This window comes from Patiria miniata, unplaced genomic scaffold, assembly GCF_015706575.1.
Source record: "Patiria miniata isolate m_02_andy unplaced genomic scaffold, ASM1570657v1 HiC_scaffold_27, whole genome shotgun sequence".
Lineage (NCBI taxonomy): Eukaryota > Metazoa > Echinodermata > Asteroidea > Valvatida > Asterinidae > Patiria > Patiria miniata.
Window position 1 is genome coordinate 5,017,805 of NW_024037066.1, and position 23,514 is coordinate 5,041,318.

At 40.0% G+C, this 23,514-nt stretch overlaps 1 protein-coding gene across 3 annotated transcripts in view; it reads right to left on the reverse strand.

Moving 5' to 3' along the window:
• Nucleotides 1-23,514, reverse strand: part of LOC119734482 (collagen alpha-1(I) chain-like) — a 70,752-nt gene that overhangs the window by 13,469 nt on the left and 33,769 nt on the right. For all 3 annotated transcript variants that reach the window (XM_038208009.1, XM_038208010.1, XM_038208011.1), the window contains 32 exons: nucleotides 23,231-23,284; nucleotides 22,774-22,827; nucleotides 21,998-22,051; nucleotides 21,260-21,313; nucleotides 20,110-20,163; nucleotides 19,772-19,816; nucleotides 19,349-19,393; nucleotides 18,721-18,774; nucleotides 17,843-17,896; nucleotides 17,385-17,438; nucleotides 16,271-16,324; nucleotides 15,489-15,542; nucleotides 15,253-15,306; nucleotides 14,608-14,715; nucleotides 13,342-13,449; nucleotides 12,335-12,388; nucleotides 11,294-11,347; nucleotides 10,645-10,698; nucleotides 9,554-9,607; nucleotides 9,346-9,399; nucleotides 8,753-8,860; nucleotides 8,340-8,393; nucleotides 6,915-6,968; nucleotides 6,615-6,668; nucleotides 5,702-5,755; nucleotides 4,887-4,994; nucleotides 4,057-4,110; nucleotides 3,359-3,421; nucleotides 2,542-2,613; nucleotides 1,736-1,771; nucleotides 1,403-1,420; nucleotides 71-88 (listed from right to left, as the gene is read on the reverse strand). In XM_038208009.1, coding sequence (XP_038063937.1) covers nucleotides 71-88; nucleotides 1,403-1,420; nucleotides 1,736-1,771; nucleotides 2,542-2,613; nucleotides 3,359-3,421; nucleotides 4,057-4,110; nucleotides 4,887-4,994; nucleotides 5,702-5,755; nucleotides 6,615-6,668; nucleotides 6,915-6,968; nucleotides 8,340-8,393; nucleotides 8,753-8,860; nucleotides 9,346-9,399; nucleotides 9,554-9,607; nucleotides 10,645-10,698; nucleotides 11,294-11,347; nucleotides 12,335-12,388; nucleotides 13,342-13,449; nucleotides 14,608-14,715; nucleotides 15,253-15,306; nucleotides 15,489-15,542; nucleotides 16,271-16,324; nucleotides 17,385-17,438; nucleotides 17,843-17,896; nucleotides 18,721-18,774; nucleotides 19,349-19,393; nucleotides 19,772-19,816; nucleotides 20,110-20,163; nucleotides 21,260-21,313; nucleotides 21,998-22,051; nucleotides 22,774-22,827; nucleotides 23,231-23,284 — 1,863 coding nt within the window. The remainder of the gene's footprint in view (nucleotides 1-70; nucleotides 89-1,402; nucleotides 1,421-1,735; nucleotides 1,772-2,541; nucleotides 2,614-3,358; nucleotides 3,422-4,056; nucleotides 4,111-4,886; nucleotides 4,995-5,701; nucleotides 5,756-6,614; nucleotides 6,669-6,914; nucleotides 6,969-8,339; nucleotides 8,394-8,752; nucleotides 8,861-9,345; nucleotides 9,400-9,553; nucleotides 9,608-10,644; nucleotides 10,699-11,293; nucleotides 11,348-12,334; nucleotides 12,389-13,341; nucleotides 13,450-14,607; nucleotides 14,716-15,252; nucleotides 15,307-15,488; nucleotides 15,543-16,270; nucleotides 16,325-17,384; nucleotides 17,439-17,842; nucleotides 17,897-18,720; nucleotides 18,775-19,348; nucleotides 19,394-19,771; nucleotides 19,817-20,109; nucleotides 20,164-21,259; nucleotides 21,314-21,997; nucleotides 22,052-22,773; nucleotides 22,828-23,230; nucleotides 23,285-23,514) is intronic.

The following is a 23,514-nucleotide window of genomic DNA, read 5'->3' on the forward strand; positions in this document are numbered from 1 at the left end:
CACTCATGTTTGCACCACTTTAGTTTTAAACGTTAAATCTACAAAATACACTGATAAATTAAAAACTTACCGGTAAACCTGGTGGTCCCTGAAAAAATAAATGGAAAAAAATGTGATTACTTCTGACTGAAAAGCAAGACACAAACGATGTGAAAAGTACTGCAGAAAGTCATATTATTATGGAATATTTTTGTATTTTGTATGTATTTGGTTTTTGTACATAAAATGGCCTTTCAATAACAAAAAGCTTGATTTAAATTACAGTACCAATAGTTAATCAAGTACGGAAGGTTTGCGGTAACGCATTGTGAATTTTATCTCTCTTGAGTTGTGTGGTTCTGAGAAGATCCAGTTGTGTTAACGTGACGTTTTCGAACAGTGTGATATGTTCGTCATCGGGAGAATCCTGATGACGAACAGAGCATACTGTTTGAAACGTCGTGTTACGAAGAGTGTGATACTGCAAACATGGTGCTACTGCAAACCATTCACACTTTGTTCATGTCCACCGTGCAAACCTTCAAATCGCATTCAATAGTTTATAATCAGGCAATTCCTGAATGTCAGTGACACAGCTTTTAAAGGTATAGTCCATCGTTGGTAATTTGTGCATTTTGCTCGTTTGAAGCAACAAAAGTGCTCAAAATCTAAAGAAGGGTGCTGAACAACTTAACCTGATGAAGATTCAGCTCAGCTTCAGCTGTATATTCCGAGAAAAACAGCATTCTAGGATCTCGATTTCAAATCCAAAGTTGCTGAATCATGTTTTGAATTGGGCCTCAATTCAGCGTCTGAGACACATTCTCACTAGCCGATTGCAGCTACGCAATGACGCGCACCGATCCGAGGAATTATAGCAACCACGCGTGCGAGTGCATTGTGTCAACACTTGCGCGCGCTTTGCCGAATGAAAAAAACAAACTACTAACGGAAATTTCCAACGGTGCTTCTTAAGACGCACCGTTGGAATGGCCTTCTTTCGTGGATTTCTTCAAAATGACAGCTCGCCAGAAAGAAGAATTTCACAGCGAGTTTAGTCCCCTTACTTTCTTTCAACCAAGTATGTTTTTCAACAATAATTACGTCAGTTACTTTTTGGTTAGCTGCAAATGATGGACTCTGGGTTTAAGAGCTCAGTGCATGAATAAACCTGAAAATGTATTTTTCAAACCTCATACACTCATCATCGAGTAATGATGAAGGCCATTACAGACTAGGAGTTTTGGATTCTTTCTTTGAATCATTAATAAAATATCGTGGTTATTTGGTTCTGTGACAGATATTACAGTTCCTTTTCTAATGCGGGAATTGCCCATCACAGGTATGCGCTTTGGAAAATGCCGTGGCTTACTGCTGCATCTCCAACAAATTGTGTGATCAAGCATAAAAAATGCTGACTTACCGGTGGGCCAGATTCTCCCTGTACAGAGAAAAAAAATAAAACAAGCTTTTAAATCAGACGCCAGATATGACATTTGGTATTAAATTTTAAAATATGCCATAATAATTATTCTAACACAATATTAGCCTTCATGACAACACACATGGTCTAGTAAAGTTGTTCAGCAGAACAGCCTGTTATAGGCCTCAACAGGCGTTATAGGCCTCAACATTTTCTCTACCATAATTTGACCAATTTTGATGTGGATCCCCAAATTCTATTTTACTAACAGAGTATTTTGGGTATATCAAAACAATTATATGACAATTAAGTTTTATATTTTTTTTCCCTCACCTGTGGTCCTTTTGGTCCTGAATCACCTTTACTTCCCTGAAGACAAAAAGAAAACAAATCAAGAATAAAATAAACAATATCTGCCACCGGAGTGCAATTTGCAACATGTTTATGTTAATTTTTGCTTTGCACTTGAGAGGCAGAATATATTTATTTTATTTTTTTCTCAGGGGAAACTTATTTATTCAGAAGAAACGCTTCTCTTGCATTTTACAATAAGTATAAACAAATAATATATTAATCATTACATAAAAGAGAGAATGGATCCCATTTCGCATAAATTTAGCAAGATCACCATTTGTAGTAAATATAAATTTGTCCAATACATAGTATCGTTTTAGCTCATTCTTAAATACTAAAAGAGACGGTTTGCTACCATTCATCTACATTTTGTAAATATGGTAACGGCATAAGAGAAGACTTAAGTTAAGGGCGCTCCAGTTTTTGTTAAGTATGCCAAATAAAATCATCTCGTAATCTACGAACACATTAATATTCAAAGTCTCCTTAATCCAATCACTAATTTGGGTCCAGAAAGATAAAGAAATCTCACAAGTGCAAAATAAGTGAATCAGAGTTTCTTTTTCTACATGACAGAAGGAACACAAGTCGTTCTCCCCTTTACCAATCTTTACCAAATAAGAATTGACGCCCAGGATTCTATGGACCAATCTGTATTGAAACCATCGTAACTTTGTATCACAAGTAATCGTAAAGGGCATACTGCAGAAAACCGACCATTTAGTTGCAGGGAAATAGATACTTAATTTTGTTTCCCATTTGTCGTTTGGCAGAAATAAATTTACCCTGTCTCCAAAGTCTCCCAGCAAGCCAGCCATTCCTAGAAAGCCCTCCGGACCTCTGATGCCTGGAATGCCCTGAAGGAGAAGAGAAAGAAATTCTTATTCAACTCACGTTGTGCACATAGTATCGTGACCCAGAGGGTAAGCGCATATTGAAACGGAGCCTTACCACCCAATAATGCATGCAGTAAAAATGTGATGCCTGAAAAACAAGAACCTGCCCACAGACACACTTTATCAAAGCCACCTGTGTGTTTTCTTCCGAATTATACTGTTTGAGGTGGAATAATTTCACAGGGGTTTTTGGTACCATTGTATCCTATCTTTAATACATGGGCAAAAATACCTGGGGGGAGGGAATATACCCCCCCCCCCTCCTTTTTGATCAGGGCTGGATGAAGCATTGGATCTCTCTCCCCTCCCCCAGATGTTTATGGTGAGAAACAAAAAATGCTGAATCTTTTAACTTTCCAAGAGTCCAAAATTATTAAACATTGAAAAACAGAAAACAGTACAAAAGCTTACCATGCCTTGTTTGTATGTAAGGTTAAGCGTGAAACATATACATTGTATCAAGAACAATGCCCCTAGTTTCACTGGTGTCCAGCTCCCCCCCCCCCCACCTTATGGTCATCCCACATTCCCCCCCCCCCCGCCCCCCCCCCCCCCCCCCCCCCCCCCCGCCATTTGGCGACACGTTTTTGCCACTATGTTAACTTCAAGAAGGTCTCTCTCTTTAAATTGGTGGGTCTGTTTCCCCACAAACTACTAATGTTCCTACCTTCCTTTAAATAAAAGTTTAGATGACTGATTACCATACCTCATCTCCTTGGAATCCCATGGGTCCGATGGGACCAATGCTAGCTAGATCTCCACGGATACCCTGTAAGACACGCAGAAACAAATTCACTGTTATCAAAGGAAAATAGTCAAACAGCACAATGAGCATCGATATATATGCTAAATCAAATTAGGTTTTGCCCTTCACCGACGTATAAACACTGCATACTCAGTGTGTTACCTCCCAAGTGAAAGTGAGAAAAAAATCACTCGGGTGGGACTCGAACCCACAACCTCCTGCTTTCTAGTGCACACGTCTTACCACTCGACCATCGAGCTAATTTTTTTCAACTTTCACTCGGGAGGTAACACACTGAGTATACAGTGTTTATAGTCGGTGAAGGGCAAAACCTAATGATTTACATCACCCCGACGCAAAATTCCATCTTATTAATAGATATATGCTCTTCTTATAAGAAGTGTGATCATTCAACAAAAATATGAACTGGAATTAACAGACCATCGATGAGTTCAGAACTGGGTGGAAATAAATGTGGACTCCCAAACTGAAAATATTCCTGTGGTATAGAAATAACAATTAAATTTTTCCCAGAGCGCAAAGTATTCAACCAACTATTACAAGCGTAGCTGTGAAAACAAACCATCAATTTTCATTTGTGAAAAAAAACAGTATTATGGAAAAAGAATGTAATTCCTAGAGATTAAACCATGACTTACTTTGCTTCCTTTGTAGCCAGATAAACCTTGCAGTCCTCGGTCACCATGAAGTCCCTACAAGTTGTGAAGTTAGGATAAATTTATTTAAAGAAACTAATTCGGCAGTTTAAAACTCAGACACCACTGAAGAACTTAATTTTTAAATGACGATCACATTGCCACATTCTTCCAAGTACAGCCCAGCCACAATTACTGAATGGTTTCACTTCTCTATTCTGTATGCGTACAACAAATGCACTTGCTAACTGCACTTAGAAAGATACCAACAGATCCAGGGAGTTGCTATCAATAATGCTCAGAGGCTTAAGGTTAGGGTCAAAGGTACAGAAACCAAATATTTTTCTTTGCATGGAATAGACCAATCCATTAGGCCTTGCCCACTTTGATCAACAAGAAGTGCGCCTCTCAACTGCTACACTGCATGTTTCTGACGTGCTCGTCATATGCGAGCAGTGGGAGCAAGCTCCCCCCCCCCAATGGAAGTCTTGAATTTCACAAAAACAATACATCACTTGCCTTCGGTGCCCCCCTTGAAAAATGAGTGCACCCCCAGGAAACCCCCTACAAGTTTTACCCTAGTTACGCCGCTACAATGTGAGAGTATGCACATCGGAAATTTGTGCGTGCATGTCGGACATAAATCATGGCTGAAATTGGTCAAAACTTTGTTTTAAGGGGCTAAGTGGAACCATCTATTGGCTAACTACTTGGTGGTGGTTTCAAATAAAGAAAGTAAGAACAAAGGAGACACAAGAGAAAGAAGGGATTGATAGAGACAGTGATTCTTCTGAAGGATGATACTTGTCTGTCCTGAGTGGGAGGATTCCTACCTTACTGCCTGGGAAGCCTGGTGCTCCAGCAGGTCCACGGGGTCCGACCAGTCCCAGCATGCCTGATGGGCCTGACAGACCACCCTGACCAACAATGCCGCGTGGACCCTACCAGTAACAGCAAAAACAAATGGTGATGAAGGATTTAAAAACTCCCATAAAAAAATGGCACCTCTCCACTGCACTTTATTCAGCAAGACAAGGCAAGCCCATAGTAAAACTGGTTCCAGAGTGCACAACATTCTATTGAATTGACTCAAAATGGCTAACATAAGCTCATAGAATAAGCTGTAGTGGCAACGTGATAGAAATGAAAAATTCACTTTTGTTGATCGCATGGAAAATTGACTTAATAGTACAAATGAATCACATAAGTATATGGCGACACACTGTTACCATATTTTAGCCTATTTCCTCCCCCCCCCCCTTTCTTCTATGAATGTTACACGAACCTGTTGAAAGAAAGGGATGAGTACACTACAGGATCCATTTCAATTTTTTTTTCACTACTTGTGTTCTTGTTTAATTATTTACAAAATAAATTGGCATCTTTTGGGGGTGGGCATATTCGCTAGCTTTTCCAATGTGGGAGGCATTGCCCCCCCCCCCAGTTCTGCCGCCTCTGGTTATACACATAGATATCTACCAAGGCCATTAATGTAGCGTGTTATTTTTGATATTTAGAATGTTACTTGCTAGTCAGGAAAATAATATGGTGGTTTTATCTCACTAATACTAAATGTTCTAACGTACGTCTTGCATATTACAGTCTACCTATGATTACAAGCCATTCACAGAGGTTGTACATTTCTCACCTTGTCCCCAGGGGCTCCTCTGTTTCCTTGCAAACCTGGTAAGCCAACTGGACCCTGGCAACCAAAAAGATGGGGTTATTTCAATTCACAATATTATATACTTAATCCTCTGTGTTCAAAATGGACGTATATAGTACAATTAAGGCAAGCGGTAAATTGTTTGACAGTGAAAGTAACATCCAGCTGTCATGTCCCAAAGCCTAACTCTCCTGCCTTATCCTCAAAGCCATGCTACAATTGATGGTACATCTCGTATCCCATTATATCAGAATGAAACAAAATCCAGATGTTATTGGGAATTCATAAATACCTAAGACAGTTTAGGCACTCCTATTGGTCGAGAGCCCGTCACGTGGCCGGTCTTAAGTGGATGATAAAGACATGGCTAACTGGTCTTAAACACTTTTCCAGTGTCACATGAAATTATGACTCCCATGAAATCCGGTGCCTTTTAACTACACCAGCCCAGCTGCATTTTGCGCGACATTGCGCAGTACGCACGACGCGCACGCCAATGTCCTTATAAGGTAACGAGTTGTGGAAGGGCATTCCATATTATAGTCAGAGGGGTGTTTTGTAAAACATGAAGTAAAATTGTTGAACAAAATGGTTAGCAACGTCTAGTTTTTGACATGTTTTGATTTTTGGACCGAAAAGTTTTTGGTTTTTTTGACCGAAAAGGTATTTTTGAATGGGAATAAATATGTGTTCGGTTGGTGTTAAACACTCTGTTTAAGACCGGTGGGTGTCTGGATGGGTGATAATTACCCCTCAGCTTCGCCTCGGGTAATTATCACCCATCCAGACTCACAATCGGTCTTAAACAGAGTGTTATAATACCTCCCGAACACACATTTATTCCCTTATTAGTTTTTTGATATAGAATCTAAAATTAAAGTTACTGAGAGTTTACCTGAATGCCCTTAGGCCCTTGTTCACCTAGTGGTCCAGAATTGCCTTCATCTCCCTAAAACCACAGAAAAGAAGAGACGTAAACATTAACTTCAGAAAGAGAATGTTTTCAAATATTTGTGAAGGGGTTAAGCGTTGTAGTCACGTGGTGAGATCTCTGGTACCTCGGTAAAGTTGTCAAGGTTTTTCCCACAAGTCCTCAGAAAGCACTGTTTAACAGTGGTTATGTCGGCAAAGGACGAAAACCAATATCAATTATCAACAATTAAACCACCATTCAATGAGGCAGTCGTTTAAATACCATATCGCCCGTTAACCCTGGAGTTCCAGTCAGTCCTGATGTGCCAATTAGCCCCTGGGAAGAAAATCATAAAATAAAAACCAAAAATTAAAATGACACCAGAAATAAATCAAATTTCATTTGAAAAAAACAAAATGTGTTAAATAAATATTTTTTAATTGGTTTAACAACTACTGTTAGAAAGTACAGATTGCAATATTCAACTTGTGGCTCGCGGTGACGCGGCTTAACTCAGATTAACCATTTTTCAAAACAAAGTTAGCACTTACAGCCCAATACACAACTACGTGAAAGGGTCTATCACAGTTATAGCTGCCGTCCATCCTCAAAATGAAGGTGGCACCTGATGATAGGTCTCTCTCAAATGACGTCACTTCCTACATGACGTCACTTGCTTGTCTGTTTGCATGTGTACGGTATCTGTTATGTTTTTCTGTATGGTTTTATCTGATTGTTCTCGTCTTTGTTTTGATGCTTTTTTAACTCGTTTGTATGTTTCATTGCTTACTTGTTTATCACTTATTGTGTTTCTTACTGAATTATTTTATTTATGCTACTTTTTTATTTTCATTTAAATTCATTTACATATTTAGCAGATATTTATTTACCCACTTATTTATTCATATATATTACCCTCCATTATTATAGCATTTTTAAATTCCAGATTTATTTTTAACTTCTCATATTACTTGTATTTAATAGTTATATTTTAAAGTTATTTCATGTTACCAACCTAGGATTGGATGAACAGGCTTTTGAGTCACAGTGTTTTCACTTTTGTTCATCCTGGCCATCTTAGATTGGATTGTCTTTACTCTGCTTGTTGAACTCCCTCCCACTTCCACTCTTCCCCAATCCGCTCCCCTTCTATACATTCCTCATCCCCACCCCCAATTCTTCCCCATCTCATTCTTACCTACTGTACCTATACACATCTATTCTTTTTGATTGGTATTTGTTACACAATTTATCTTTCATCTTGACTGTCCTTGATGTATGACATTTCTTACATTGTATGTACATGTACATGTTTGTATTTTGAATGTTTTGGCCGAATAAATAATAATAATAATAATAACAAAATGCCATGTGCATGGGCATTTTGGGCATCATATTTTCGTTATGCACATCAGCCGCGCCGCATTTTGAAGAAATTTCGAGCAACACGCGCACATGTTTAAAACATTTTGCACACTGCGTGCTCCTGATTGCGTTGGATACGCAGTTGCAATGTTCCTTCAAAGATGGTAGTCACAAATTATGGGCTCTAACACCAACATTTTGTTTCACAAAACTTTTGCTGAGCAAAATTGAGCATGAATTAGCTGAGAACCGGTCAAAAGTGATATACATCCCATGACGTTTTGGCTGGTAACCTATTTTTTTTAAGCTAAGTTAATATTTTTGTTTCTTGTATGATCGCACCTCCTGGCCCTCTCTTCCCTCCTTTCCTGGAGTCCCTGCTGGTCCTGTCGAACCCTGAAGAACAGAAACAAGAAAGAGATCTCTAGAATATCCGGAAAATGAATAAAATGGTATAATTGGCATTCAGGTTAAAAAAGGGATTGTTTCTTCTTTTCCCTGAAGGCTTTTATTTTTTTCTTATCATTATAAAGGTCGGTTCATACTTATACAAAATGCGATGCAAATCAGGTATCAAGAAAAATTCGCTGCAAACATTGTTGGATTTGAAATGTGTCCCATTTCTGCAGATTTGCAGTGCAAAATATTGGTGTGACGTCACAAATTTGTATTTGCCGAGTATGGCCTCTCCTTTAAGTTGAACAAAGAGTTGACGGGAGCAGGATTTTGATGCCACAGGTTGAGAGATGTCTTACCGATTCACCGTCCAGTCCTGATTTTCCGTCTGATCCTGGCAGACCATCTGATCCAGGAGTGCCTGGTGATCCCTGACTGCCTGGCATACCTTGTGACCCTTCATGACCCTAGATGAAACAAACAATAGTTCAGTCATTCAGGAATCTTGGTAATTGACCCAAATGCACTTGGTACTTGACCCAAATGTACTTGATACTTGACCCAAATGTACTTAATACTTGACCCAAATGTACTCGATACTTGACCCAAATGTACTTAATACTTGACCCAAATGTACTCGATACTTGACCCAAATGTACTTAATACTTGACCCAAATGTACTCGATACTTGACCCAAATGTACTTAATACTTGACCCAATGTACTCGATACTTGACCCAAATGTACTTAATACTTGACCCAAATGTACTCGATACTTGACCCAAATGTACTTAATACTTGACCCAAATGTTCTCGATACTTGACCCAAATGTACTTTATACTTGACCCAAATGTACTTGACCCAATTGCACTTGGTACCTTGACTTGGTACTTCACATCCGAATGCTATTTCATTTTTTTTTTTTTTTCTATTACTTGTAGTTCCAACTCACCAGATCACCCTGTTTTCCGTAAGCTCCCATCAGACCTGAGGCCCCAATGTCTCCCTGGAATAAACAAATAATTATAAAAATGTTCACTCAAGTTTACATAATTTGCTCATCATTGCGATCAATCAATTGGCAGAAATGTTGTGGGCTTTTGGCTGAAGCAAATGTATATGCTAACGTTTTGACAAGATGCAACAATTTGGAATGTTACCTCTTGGCCTGTTTCCCCCTCTTCTCCTTTGTCTCCAGGGGGTCCCTGAGGTCCCTGCAAAGATAATGAAATAAGAGGTTAACTAGACAAGACAAGCTTATAGTAGTAATGCCGGTTCCTTAGGGTACAACATTATATGTTACTGATGCAGAATGGCTGAAAAGTTAGTAGAAAAAGCTGTAGTGGTAATGCGATGGAAATAAAAACAAATCCATGTTTGCATGGAGACTTGTATTACCTGCACAGGTATTAAGAAATGACATTAAACAAGTGGTGCAGACTAATGCACAGGTGGTGTAGAAAATATATCACATAGCCAAACATGGTTCTGATTACGAAAACAGCACACTGTTTGAAACGTCGAGTTAAAACAAACTGGTTGTTACAACAAACCTTCCATTTTTGTTTCATGTCCACCATGCAAACCTACAAGTCTCAATCAAGCCTCATTAATCTAGTCCCAGACCAGTGTATGTAACAAGCATGGGCGTCGCCAGGATTTTTTTCTAGAGGGGGGCAGAACATATTTTCCCCAAACAATTCCTGTATTTCTCAACATATTCTCGATTTCTCAGTTTTAGAGGGGGGCAGGGACATTTAGCCCCCCCCCCCCAACTCATTAAATTTACACCACTATGACTTTGCGTCTCTTTTTCTTTTCTTTTTTTCTCTTTTTGTTTTCTTCTTTTTTTGGGGGGGGGGTTTCCAGGGGGGGCAAGCGCCCCCCTTGCCCCCCCCCCCTCGCGACGCCCATGGTAACAAGCAACAGCCTTTCAATGAGAGATGTAACCAGTCAAATTCACAAGCGTCAGTCAATGAGTGAATCAGCCAGTCAGTAACTTAGTCAGGTGCAAAAAGTCTCTCCCTTCTTGGACCAGCAAAAAAGGGCATTCCTGAAACCATGTAGTTCATGCAATCATAAATTCTGATCGTAAGAAACATAAACGCTGTCACAGACGTCTAGACGCAATTAAAGTCTGTGCTGAGGGCTAACTAACTTTCCTATCAGACTATTTCAAATTTTTGTTAAAGGGGTGAATAATGTCAGTGGCCTCAATTGAGGTGAATTAGATTTGGTACTGTCTACTCACTACTGTGCCAGGATCGCCATCACGGCCTGCACTGCCCTTTTCTCCTGCAAAACCCTGCAGAAAAAAAAGCCATATTTTAATGCATCTTTAAGTGGTGAGCAAAAGTATAGAAATTGTCATTCACAGGATACTTGGACCGACGATTTGGCTGTGGATGGAAAGCTTCATTCTTTGTCATCCACTGCTGTACTCTGAAACTTCCACAGGTGAAACTGCTTGGTTTTTTTTTTGGGGGGGGGTTGAGTTTCACCTAAAAAAATAGTTGTTTTTTTTAAGTGCTATTTTCCTAGAAATATAAAAGTTATTCACTTTTGAAGGAGACATAGAACTAACAAATCCACCGATGTTTAGTTATTGGATTAATTCTTCACAAAAAAAAAAGTATTGGCTGCCGCCAAATAAATCACCTCTAGCAGGGCGGGTTCGTGCAAGATGAAATTCCTTTTTCAGAGGGTTGCAGATGTCCAAAATCAGAATGAAACATTTTTTTTTTTAAAACAAAACATACAAATTGAAAATTTGTTAGGAGAAAAAAATCCATTTTGTGAAGAGCATGAGGTATGCAGTTTTAAAATAAAAATGAAAATTGAAAATTTGTGAGGAGAAAAACTTGAATGTGTTGAATAGCATGGGTAGACGAAATGCGTACCTGCCTGCCAGGATGTCCTTTGGGTCCCTGGATCCCCATGGGCCCCTGAGCACCCTATCAGGAACAAAGAAATAGTTCTCATTGTATATCCTTTGTTAAGAGAATGCCAATTAAAAAGAATAAATTTCAAGAGTATCGTTCTGAGCACCTACCATTACGATTTCATTTCATTACAGGAAATAAATGATGTAAAAATGATATATCCATTTGCATAAAGTTAAAAACTTTTTGAATATATGGTGGTGTTCCCTAATGTGGCGCACTTCGACGTTGACCCGACTTTCCTCGTGTAGTGTTGCCAAACCAAATTCATGCAGTGAAATACTGGTACTTTTACCTTATTAATGCTTGCTATTTCACCTCTGTAAACAATTTCGGTTTCATGAAATTTAATCCGAAATTCAGAAACGGTGGCGTCCGGAAATTGGGCACAAATTGGCGGAGTGTTCCCTAACATGGCGCACTTGAATAAATCTCGGAAAATTCCAAATTGACTTTTAAGAATTCCTGTAAAGTTGATAGATTCTGATAAATCATTATTATCTCTACTTACATACCAAACCAGAAGTTTGTCAGAAATTGTTTTTCTTATTTTTTCGGGGCATTTTCAAAGGGTTCACTTTGAAAAAATAAAATCGGAAAATCACGCCAAAATGAATTTTTTTTCTAACTTTGTAATGGGTAGATACACTCGCGATTTATGAACAGAAGTGTTAAGAACTTGATGAAATTTCACTTTCTGGGAATTTTCAGGTAAAACTTTTGCTCTAGCTAGGCGCTACAGGCGAAAAATCAAAGTGCGCCACGTTGGGGGCCGCGCCACGTTAAACTAAACGTTTCTAAACTGCCTTTTTTGCGCTTTATTGTATTCTTAAATTGCATAAAACTATATAAAAGCTGTCAAAACAGGCAACCCGGAGAGGACAGGAATCAAAAAGGTAATAAAATGAGTTCAACACATTTTGGAAACAAACTCTTTCAACAATTATGCACTTTTCAATTTTTCCCTAAATGGTGACATTTTTATCTTCTTGTACTTACTGTCGGACCCACTGGGCCAACCTCTCCATCTGGACCCGTCACGCCAGATGATCCCTAAAGAAATGAAACAAAATAATTTATATTCAGTTGAACAAAGGAGGAGGGACACAACGCATCCACGTACTGCTTAATGCGCATATGGCACGAAGTAAACGTGGCTTATATTATTCTGAATGTACACAAACCCATAGTAGCTTCGCGTCAGCTATCATCGGCATTGCGTTCGAATGTACCTCCCCAAACTCTCTCTTTCCAACACTTGAGGGGGGTACTACTTTGTGCACGGAGTCCATAGCCATATCACAAGTGCATGAAACAGATTTTCAACTCTTAAACAAATAATCTCTGTTTTCAGGGATGTACACTAGAACCTCTCAACCCGGGTTGAACTCAACCCTGGGCGAACCCAGTGCCACCCCAGGTTGAGTTTTTGATTTTTCGACCCCGCTTTCAACCCAAGGGCGGACCCAGGGGGGGGCCAAAGGGGGCCATGGCCCCCCCCCCCCAAAACGAAACCAATTTTTTTTTTTTTATGTGACATCGCAATAAAGGCAGGCAATGAGTACACCACCATCTTTTCCTCAAAAAAACATTGGCTAAAGTGGTCAGAAATTGCCTCAGATCGCACCACAGAGCATCTAGAATCCAAAAATTTTGATTGATTTGATTGACCCACTTTTTTGGGGGACCAAAATTTTTTTTGGCCCCCCCCCCAAAAATTGTGTTCTGGATCCGCCCTTGGTTCAACCCCGCATCGTTTCACACTTGTTTCATGCAAATCAAGCTTATCATGCTCAGTTACTACTGTTTTGAACTCTGGCAAGAATTTCAAACTGGGTTGAAAATCTCAACCCTGGTCTGGAGCAGGGTTGAGTTCAACCCGGGGCAAAATCAATCTCGGGGTTTGATGCAGGGTTGACGCGAGGTTGAAATTCTTCAAGTGTGAAAAGTGTTAATAAAAGAAATGGTTTGGTTTTTTGCATTTGTTACCAATGAAAGCAATGTACCTGTGTGCCCTTATCACCCCTGTCCCCTGGTGATCCTGAGACGCCCTGCACGCCACTGGGGCCTCTAGCTCCGTTGGCTCCCTCGAAACCTCGCACACCGGCATCACCCTGGTTGCAACAAAATACACAAATTCATGTAGAACTTAAGTGGACATGAACATCTTCATCTCTTAAAAATTTGTTAGCGAGCCATTTTCCCTTGAAATTACAGTTAACTAAATTTTCACGGATTTTTCAACATTAAGCCAGATTAGGAGTCCGTGAAAACACCCTCAAGAAAGTTCTTTATTTACCCATGGAGATAGACCCAGTGTATCGTTATGTATAACCAATGATAATCCTCAGTGGCCAGGGTCATTAAATACCCTTACAGGATTTGTCCTATATAAGCCCCATGTAAATGTCCGTGAAACATCTCTTAAAGATTCTTTTCACGGAGAAATGGACTTTTAATGAATTTTTAAGGGATGAATAAAACCTTTTACACTATCTGAAATCTCTGAGGCTAACAGGGAGATTTTGGAAAAACACCTTTCTCACTAAGAATCCAACACAGATTTCTACACACAGGTCTGGCGCTCTGAATGGATATACTCCAACCCAGGTTGGGGCCAGGGTCGAGGGGTTTTACCCGGGTAGATAATCCAAAATCTACAGCTGACCTGCAAACCCATGGTTGATTGGACCCAGTTTGATTGGACCCAGGACCCGCTTACGGTGAATACATGTTGACTTCAACATGGGTAGGAACTGATATCATAAACTGATAGACTGACTGACTGTTCACCAGTAAAACTTTAAAAATTAAATTCTGACACAGTTATTCACAAGCTACAGAAAGTGAGAGTGACCACCCGCGATTCCACATTTCAGTGACAAATTATCACGGAAAGTCAAACTGACACAATTTTCCTAGATACGACATCAGGGAAAGTTGTCTGTCCAAGATACAATTTCAGGGAAAGATGTGCTTTTGCAACAATGTTGAATCTCTGAATCTCCGGTTGTGATAATTTATCAGGGAACAACAGATGGTCACTTTAAGCTTCCGTAACATCTTCTGAAGTGTTACTCCTAAAAATTCCCAGCAACGAATGAACAGCTTGTTTCAGAAATGATAAAATAAATTTCTGCAACATCAGGTTTTACAAATTTTGTTAAGCAGATGTACAGCCGCTTAAAAGCAGCTGATCTAAAAGCCTGAAATTTTTAGCTGGATATTTAGGCAAACACAAATTTTGTTTTTTTTTCTACATGACGCCTAACCTTTGCTCCATTAGCTCCTTTGATACCCTGGGAGCCCCGCTTGCCTGGGTTGCCTGGGCCACCAGCTGCACCTTTGGGCCCTCGTTGACCAGACGGACCTTGGACACCCTGAAAGAAAAGATTTTGAAAAAAAAATATAATCTGCCTTGAAAAACTTCCCCTATATCACACCTTCTCCATTGGTAACTATCAGAAAATATTACTCTAAGGTTGTGTCTACAGCTGAAGCCTTGAGTCTCATTTAGCTTGTTCCTATAGACCAGGACAATATACCCTTGTTAAGAGATTCTGAATCATCTGTAATTTGGATTCTGATTGGATCGGCATCTGTATTATCTACTGATTTTAACTTTATAAAAAACAGAAACTCCTTTCATTTCCAGGTAGAAAATTGTTAGTTACTTATGATGAGACCTTTCTTGTCAATCGATAAGGGAGTATGGTTGGCCTCTAAAACTGTAATTTCTTCTCATTGTCTTCTCTCTACAGGTTTCTTCAGGCTTGCAAGCTACAGTACCTAGGGCAATTCTGAGGAATCCTTTGGTTTCAATTATTACCAGATATAAATAATAATAAAGTATAAGAATGATAAAGGAGTGTGAATCATAACGTGGAATCAATTTGAGTGTGATGATGTAAACTCACCTGCAAGCCAACGTCCCCTCTCTCCCCTGGTGGACCAGATTGGCCAGGCTCACCCTGACAAAGAAATGACATTATTGTTACAATTCAACATAGAATGACTCCATCAATATCATCAAAAGTAACAAATGTAATGGTGAAGTGATTTGAGACAGCTGCCAAGAAGACTGGAGCACTAGTGTGAGCCTCAAATTTGATTAGTCTCGGTTATTAAAACATTTTAGCCCAGTGATTCTCACCTTGGCTCCTTTGTAACCACTTTGTCCTTCGTGACCCCTGGAGCCAGACGAACCCTGCAGAGACGGGAAACATTAAAAAAAAGGGAGTACATGATAAAAAGAGATTTATCTCAAAGAAATTGCTGTGCAATATTTAATAATAATAATTATAATGTGATGCTTATATAGCTAATCTAGTCGCTACCTTCACAGGTACTCATCTATACTCCTGGGTGGAGAGAGGCAATTGTAGTAAAGTATCTTGCCCAAGAACTCAAGCACAATATTCCCCATCTTGGTTTCAACCCACGTCCCATCACACACGAGTCAGACGTCGTAGCCACCGGACCACGAAAGAGATTTATTTCAAATAAAATATCTGTGAAATAGTTGTGTAAGAAATGCTCTAGCCGTTTACATACCGACACAGAATTGGGGCCAATTTCACGGCGCTGCTAAGCACAAAAATTTGCTTAGCAAAAAAAAGTCTGGCTTTACAAAAGCAGGTTACCAGCCAAAACTCCATGTGATGTATATTGCTCGTGATTGGTATTCAGCTGTTGTTTGCTTAGCATGAAAATAACATGGAGTTGTGGCGGATAACCTGCTTTTATAAGCCAGACTTTTTTTGTGCTAAGCAAATTTTTGTGCTTAGCAGCGCCATGAAATTGGGCCCTGCTGATGACACCCAACTGCCAGTTGAGATCAATCAGCTTAGAATAGCTTCTTCACAAATATTGAGGGATCAGCAGTGGAATGATGCAAAAGTGTAAAGTTGAAAATGAAAACAAAAATTGGCATACCTCTTCTCCAGCCCTGCCGATATCTCCTTCTTCACCAACTAAGCCCATGTCTCCCTGGATTGGGTTAAGAATTATTACAAATTAAATAAAATCAGATTGTTTTGAACTAGCTTTGACCTTATTAAATAAACCATTAATTAATCAGTGGACCAAACAATTAATTAATGTATGTTGACACGTTTTTCAATTTATACCACAGAACAAGATACAAAACGTTTGCAGACAAATCAGATATGTTGTACTCGATAAAGAAAAATATATCGGTCCCTGTTTCCTCTGTAATTTGTTACTTGCCAGTCCAGTACCATTCAAAATGGCTTCAAACTACATCCGATTTGTTAGGTAGGTAGTTTGCCTTATATAACCAGTCTTGGAGAAAGAAGGAATTAAGGAGTGCTTTCAACTTTACAAATTTACGAAGATAAAATTCCATGAGTTTCTCCCATATTTCGCTGAGAAATGTCAAAATCCATGAGAAATATGTTCACTTTAACGAGGAAGCTGGGCAGTCCAAACATAGTGTGGCACAGCCAATTGTTATTGTCTGAAGAGGTGTGTAATATTCACACTACATAAACACTAAAAACCATAATAGCCTGTCAGTCAATGAACACATACACCAAACTGGTGAAAACCTTTCCATTCTGGGTCAAGGGCAGATCCAGACCCAAATTTTTTTTTAAGTGAAGTTGCAATAAAGGCATCTTTTCCTCCAAAAACAAAAATTGGTTAAAGTGGTCAGAAATTGCCTCAGATCGCACCTCAGAGCACCTAGAATCCAAAAAAAATCGGGGCCTTTAAGCGGACCCTGAACCCCACGCCGTAACTTTTTTGACCCACTTTTTGGGGGACAACATTTCTTTTGGGCCCCCCCAAAATAATTGTGTTCTGGATTCACCCTTGTTCTGGGTCACTTTCAAATCCTGAGTTTTCCCTGACTGAAAAACTGAAAAGTAATTTTCAAGATTCTCCCTGTTTCTCAGAGTGGCTTGGAACCCTGATTTTATACCCCTATGTTGATGTTATGGTATTGTTTTGATCTTGACAGAGTTAGCAAATTAAAAGTTGTATACTTTTTGTCCACTTTAGATAGTGAATAATATCTCTGCATTACCTTAACACCCTTGAGTCCCAAAGCTCCGACAAGTCCTAGAAGGCCTGAAGGACCCTGTGGAATTAAAAAAGAATTATTTGTTATGTAAATTGCTTGGCGAGTGTGGCCAGATTGTAAGGGTTTGTGACTCATAATCAATGGGATCAGGGGTTCGAATCCAGCTGCTGGTCATTTGTTGTGTCCTTGGGCAAGCCACTTCACCTCGCTTTCTACCCAGGAGTACAAATGGTTACCAGCATAAACTAAAGAGTAACCTGTGATGGACTGGCATCTCATCCAGCAGGGAATATAAATATTTTTGAGTCGTTTAATGGTATATAAATCAGAGATAAACGCAGGCCTGATGAGCACTACTGGCTCGTGACAGACTTACTTTTTCAAGTCGGTTGTGTTATAATACACAATGCCAACAGTTTCTCAGCAGGGAGAAAACGGCAAAAAAAGGAAATGATACTCACTATTGGTCCTCGTACGCCGTCTGTTCCTATCAGACCCATGGGTCCTTTTGGTCCCTATAATAATAAACCCATAACAAAGACAGAATATCAAAATTCCTGCGGGAAAAGTAACTTTTCTTACATTAAGCTCTCTCAAAGGCACCTTTTTTTCAAGTTTTCAGCCAACGTTGTTTCCCTGGTATGATTGAGCCAAGTGCACAAATACCCCCTCAACAGTAACAAACGGAGAGTTTGGGCAGACCACTGGGAGGGACAATCACAGGCCCCAGGCATGCAACTGGGAAGTCACAAAGAAAGAGGAAATTCAAATCTTTCCAAGACTTTGTACAGTGTTTTTCAATTTTAATGGCACACAAAGGAAGTAAAAAAATGAGGACATCAGCTGATCCGAGGAAAAGTTGCAAGCCTGAGGCCCGTCGCCAAGGGGGGGGGGGGGGGGGGGGGGGGGGCTGGTGGGGCCAGGCCCCCCTTGGCGAGCAATTGGCCCCCCCCCCCCACGGCAATTGTATTTTTGATGGTAGTGGGCCCCCCTAGTTGGTACTATGGCCCCCCTTGATGCTCAGGGCTGGCGACAGACCTTGACATTCAAACAACTGATGACGTCTGACACTCACGCGAAGGTGCCATGGGCGTGTGCACATTCTGAATAACATTAGTCACGCACACTTCAGACAATAGGCATATAGGTTTATGCAAATTCAGAACAAAAGTTTTGGCGAGTACTTCGCGCCACACTTGCGTGAACCATTACGCACATGCAGTGTGTCCCTCCAACTTGGGCAAAAGTGGTCGAAAAGCGCCATCTACCTGTTCATACACGGAGTCTTGAATGTAAAATGTGATTATAAGGAGAGGAAGATTACTCAAATATTACTGACCTGAGGCCCAGGCTGCCCATCCTCACCAGACAACCCCTGGACACCCTTTGGGCCCTGCAACACACAAACAAGAACAACTCTCATCAAATTTACTCCTAACAATTCAACTTGAGAATGATACACTCTGAAACCAGACTGAAATAGCTCCTTTTTAACAATTAAACGTCAAAACACTCACAGAAATCAAAATAAACCAGCACAATTATTGTGATATATTTTTAGGATGTAAGTTGCAAGGCAAAACCCAATGTTGAGTTTCATCTACCCGACGCAAATTAAATAGTTTGGTTGTGCTACAGCTGTTTCTTCATGCGACTCGAATCAGCCAGCCATCCCCTCCAAGCTCAGTGGTCGAGTGGTAAGACATCTGCACTAATAAGCAGGAGGTCGTGGGTTCGAGTCTTACACGAGTAAGCTTGTAAATTTGTTCTAGCATGTCCTGGGACAACATTACAGTGTTTATAAAATACGTAGTTAAGGGGCAAAGTCCAGTGTTAGATTCAGAGTATTGTAGCAATCACGGAATTTTCTAGATAAGTTAAAACTGAATCGGGGGAAACAAAAGAAACTAAATTTCTTCAATAGAGAATTATTTCCAATGAATCAAAATGAGAGAACCCTGACTTACTCGTTCACCTTGAGGCCCCTGATTGCCATTTCCTCCATCCTGACCCTGAAAGATTTGACCAGTAAAACAATTCAAGAAAATTCATTTTTAGCAGACAAAGTGTTTGAAACAAAGTTTTGTAATAACTACGGCAGTGAAATAACCAACGTCTTCCTACATCCGTAATGGACGTATCGTCCCCTGTCCACCATGCAATATAGAGCCACCTTGCTTTCACCACATTCAAATAAAGAATTTACATTGTTTTGTCAGAGATTTCGGGCTCTATGGTAATACAGTAACATGAGGGGTATATTTTACAGGTTTTCACCGTTAATCATTACAACTGGATATTTCATCTTACATAAAATGTTTTTGGGTAATGAGAAAGGTAATTCCTGGCAGTGTTTTTGCTTCAATGAAGTGGGTTTACTGGGTACCTACTGGAGGGCCTTGTTCTCCCGTTTTCCCTGGCTCACCAGGACGTCCCTAAATACAAGAAAAACGGAAATCAAATTCAAACAAACAAACAAAAATGAAGTTAAAGAAGTAGTGTCTGAAAGCTGTGTTGAAATTGTGTTTCAAATTGGTGTTCTGCTTTTCATTTGGTACTGGTCCCGTCATGGAAAACAGACTGAAGTGCCAACAATGGCTCGTGTAGATTTAGTACGACAGAGATGGAAAGCAAAGACAGATAGTTCACGACAAATTTCAATACTTGAAGTCTCGCCCATACATGTCAAGTTCTTGTGCATAAAAACTGTTTATAGAAATGAACTCACATCTGGGCCCTGAGATCCATGAGGGCCGATCAGTCCTTGGACTCCAGGATGACCCTGTCGAAGAATATTCAAGAAAATCTCACCCAAGTTGTGAATAATTCAGGAATTAAGTATCATCACATTCCAGCTAGAGGGCGAGGGTGCATTTCAAGTGAGACATATGTAATCAAACAAGAAGGGGAGATTCCCACATTAAAGTTCCACTAGACAATACTCCAGGGACAACTACTTTTATACTTTTCATTCAAGATTAAAAAGTAAGGGACGGAGGGAGGGAAGGAGGGGGCATTCTTTAAACATGTTTTTGATCTTCTACCACAACAACCTCATCACAGAACAAGTTCAGGCAAGGACCATGAGTCGACTAATAGCAACATGCAAACTTCTCTAGTGAAATGATGGTCATTACATCATCACAAAACATCTGGGTCCTGGCTCCCTGCTGTACATTAAGTTGTGCGCAGCTATTATAGAAAACAGCGATCAGCGATGCGACCTGTTCCAGGGGGATTCAGGTTGGCGAAGCGGTACTTTCCTCACCTTCCACCGCTGTGACCCGGGTTCGAATCCCACCTGGGCCAAATTTGGATTGGGTTTTAGTCGCTACCTGATTCCGTGGGTTTTCCCCAGAATATTCTTCTGGGCTTTTCCTCCCACCTCTGAAACTGTAATTTCATCTCACTGTCTACTCTCTAAAGGTTTCGTCAGGCTTTCAGGCTACAGTGCCTGGGGCACTTTTGAGGATTCCTTGGTTTCATTACCAGAAAGAAATAAAATAAATAAAATAGTTCACTAGCGTAATCCAACCATCCTTCATTCGAGTGAAGTTTAGTCTAACTATGGTCAACCACAGACTTTACCCGAACTTACTGATATATCTAAGAGAATATAGCAGGCTATTTGTAGATAATAAAGAGTTCAAGTTAACTGAGCTGCTAAAAACACAAATGTGCCATGCAAAGGAAAGATTTCTTTACCAAAACAGGTAAATTGTAAATTGTAAATTGCTTCTAAATAGTTGTCAGCCGGTTGATGCTGACTACATAATGTGGCTTAATAACAGCTCATTTTTAAACTGCTTTTTCAACGCTGTGAACTTGGGTCCATAATCATCGGCATAATTTCTTATGATCGTCAATCAGGAACTTACCGGTCGGCCTGGGGGACCAGGCTCCCCTTGCCTGCCAGATGGACCTACAGGTCCCTGCCAAATATACAACAGAAATTTGAAATAAAATGACATGAAAAATGTTGTTCTTTTTTAAATGGAATAAGAGAGTGACTTGCGACCACTAATTGACATAAACAGGTAGGCACAGGATAATAAATGAAGTGCAATTCTTGACTGATAATCATTTTTTTTGGGGGGGGGAGTGGAGGGTTGCCGAAGTGATTTTAGGGAATACTATACAGTTGTCACATTTATTTACATTTATTTCAGATAATTCACTATTACTGTTAAAAACATTCATTATATCATCTTTATTTCTGAAACATTCCTTAAACAGTCAAAATTTTGCTAATATAGGAGAGTGACTTTTGACCACTCATTTGGGACCAGCAGGCATGCACAAGATTATCTATCCACCTTTATTCGCAAGTGCAGGTCTTGAACCGATTTGTTTTTCTGGGAGGGGGGGAAGGGTTAGTGAAGTGATTTCAGGGAATAATACAGTGATCACAGAAATAGAAATCCCTATTACTGTTGAAAACATCCATAACAAAGAAACATTTCAAATATCATCTTCATTCCTGAGGCTAGTGGAAATGGTGCACATCAAATTGCTGTTTATGGTAATTGTAGGAAAAAAAACATTTTTGTTCCAAGTGTTTGTTTTTTCAACCATATTTTTCAAAATTACAAGATATCTTCGAGACAGTACTTTACCGATAAACCTGATGGTCCAGGTGGTCCAGGTGGCCCTTGTAAACCAGCAAAACCCTGCGAAAGAAATATTGAAATTCATTGGAAATAGTGTAGCTTGGTAAACTGGATACATTACAGCTAACAAACTGTAACAAGGACAAGATTCAGGCTTTTAAGCAAACTTGCAGAAGATTAATTTATTAAGCTATGGATCGGACTCTGTGTACAAGTACGGGGGAGGTTCATGGCCTAGCGGTTAAGAACACCGGACTCATGCTCTGGTGTTTCAGAGGCAACAGTGGCGTGGGTTTGAGCCCGCCGGATGGACACTTGTGCCCTTGAGCAAGGCACTTAACCATTATTGCTTCGTCCTTCGGATGGGACGTAAAGCCGTAGGTCCCGTGTGTTGTGTAATGCACGTAAAAGAACCCAGTAACACATCGCTAAGAGAAGGGGTTTGCCCCAGTGTTTCTGGTCTCCAGTATAAACTCCTACGTGGAGTATTTAGGAGATGAACCAACCAAGAACCAAGAAGTACCTCCTCAATGATTACAACGGGGAGAGTTGGGGGAGACCACTGGGAGGGACATTCGAAGACACTGCTGACGAAGACGCACGTTCACGCAAAGACGCTTTGGGTCTTTGCACATTCAGAATAAAATAAAGTCATGCGTGCTTCGCGCCAGACACACAAGAACCAGCACGAGCACACATTGAGTCCCTCCCACTGGGGCAATGGAAAGTGATCAAAAAGCTGCCATTTTCTGTTCATGAACAGAGTAGATAAGAAGACTTACTGCAGCTCCTTTGACTCCATGGATGCCTGGATTGCCCGTTTCACCTGCATCTCCCTGTGTGTAAAGGTTGGAAGAAAACTCTTCATTTTGCAGTTGACTTTCCTCTAAATTGTACAATCCTGTAACAGCTAATGACGACTTGTACATCAAACGCTATCAGTGTAATCTTCTAAAGTCGACATAACTATCAGCGGCAACATTACTCTCAGCCCCTCAAAGAAAGGTTTCATAGCATCTGCAAGACTCTGACTAGGGAAGTTTGTGTTTCCTCCACAGAAGAAAAAGACATTATAAAATACCCTCAGAAAAAAAGCTATTTGACAGGCCTTTGTTTAGTTTTGCATTATCTATAACGGGAATCTTAAACGTTTTTATCTATTAAGCCACACACTTTAGTGCTGGAACAATTTCTTTTTAAAAGAAGAAGTACCTTAATTAAGTTTGGTTTTTGTCTTACCTGAACTCCCTGTGGACCTAATGGGCCCTTCGAACCAGGCGGCCCGGTAATACCCTGTTAAGAAAAGAAGAAATTAATTCAACTTTAAGTATGAGTATGCCTATCCCTTGAAATCTAGCCTGATTAACTATCTAATATTATTGAAGACCAGTGCAAGCAAAGTTCTCTGAGATGGCTGAAAGGAAGCTGGGGAAACCTAAGTAACCAAGAAAATGGTGACACAGTTTTGGGAGACTGGCAAACATTTACTAAAAAGGAAAACAAAAATCTAAAAGTCAACATAC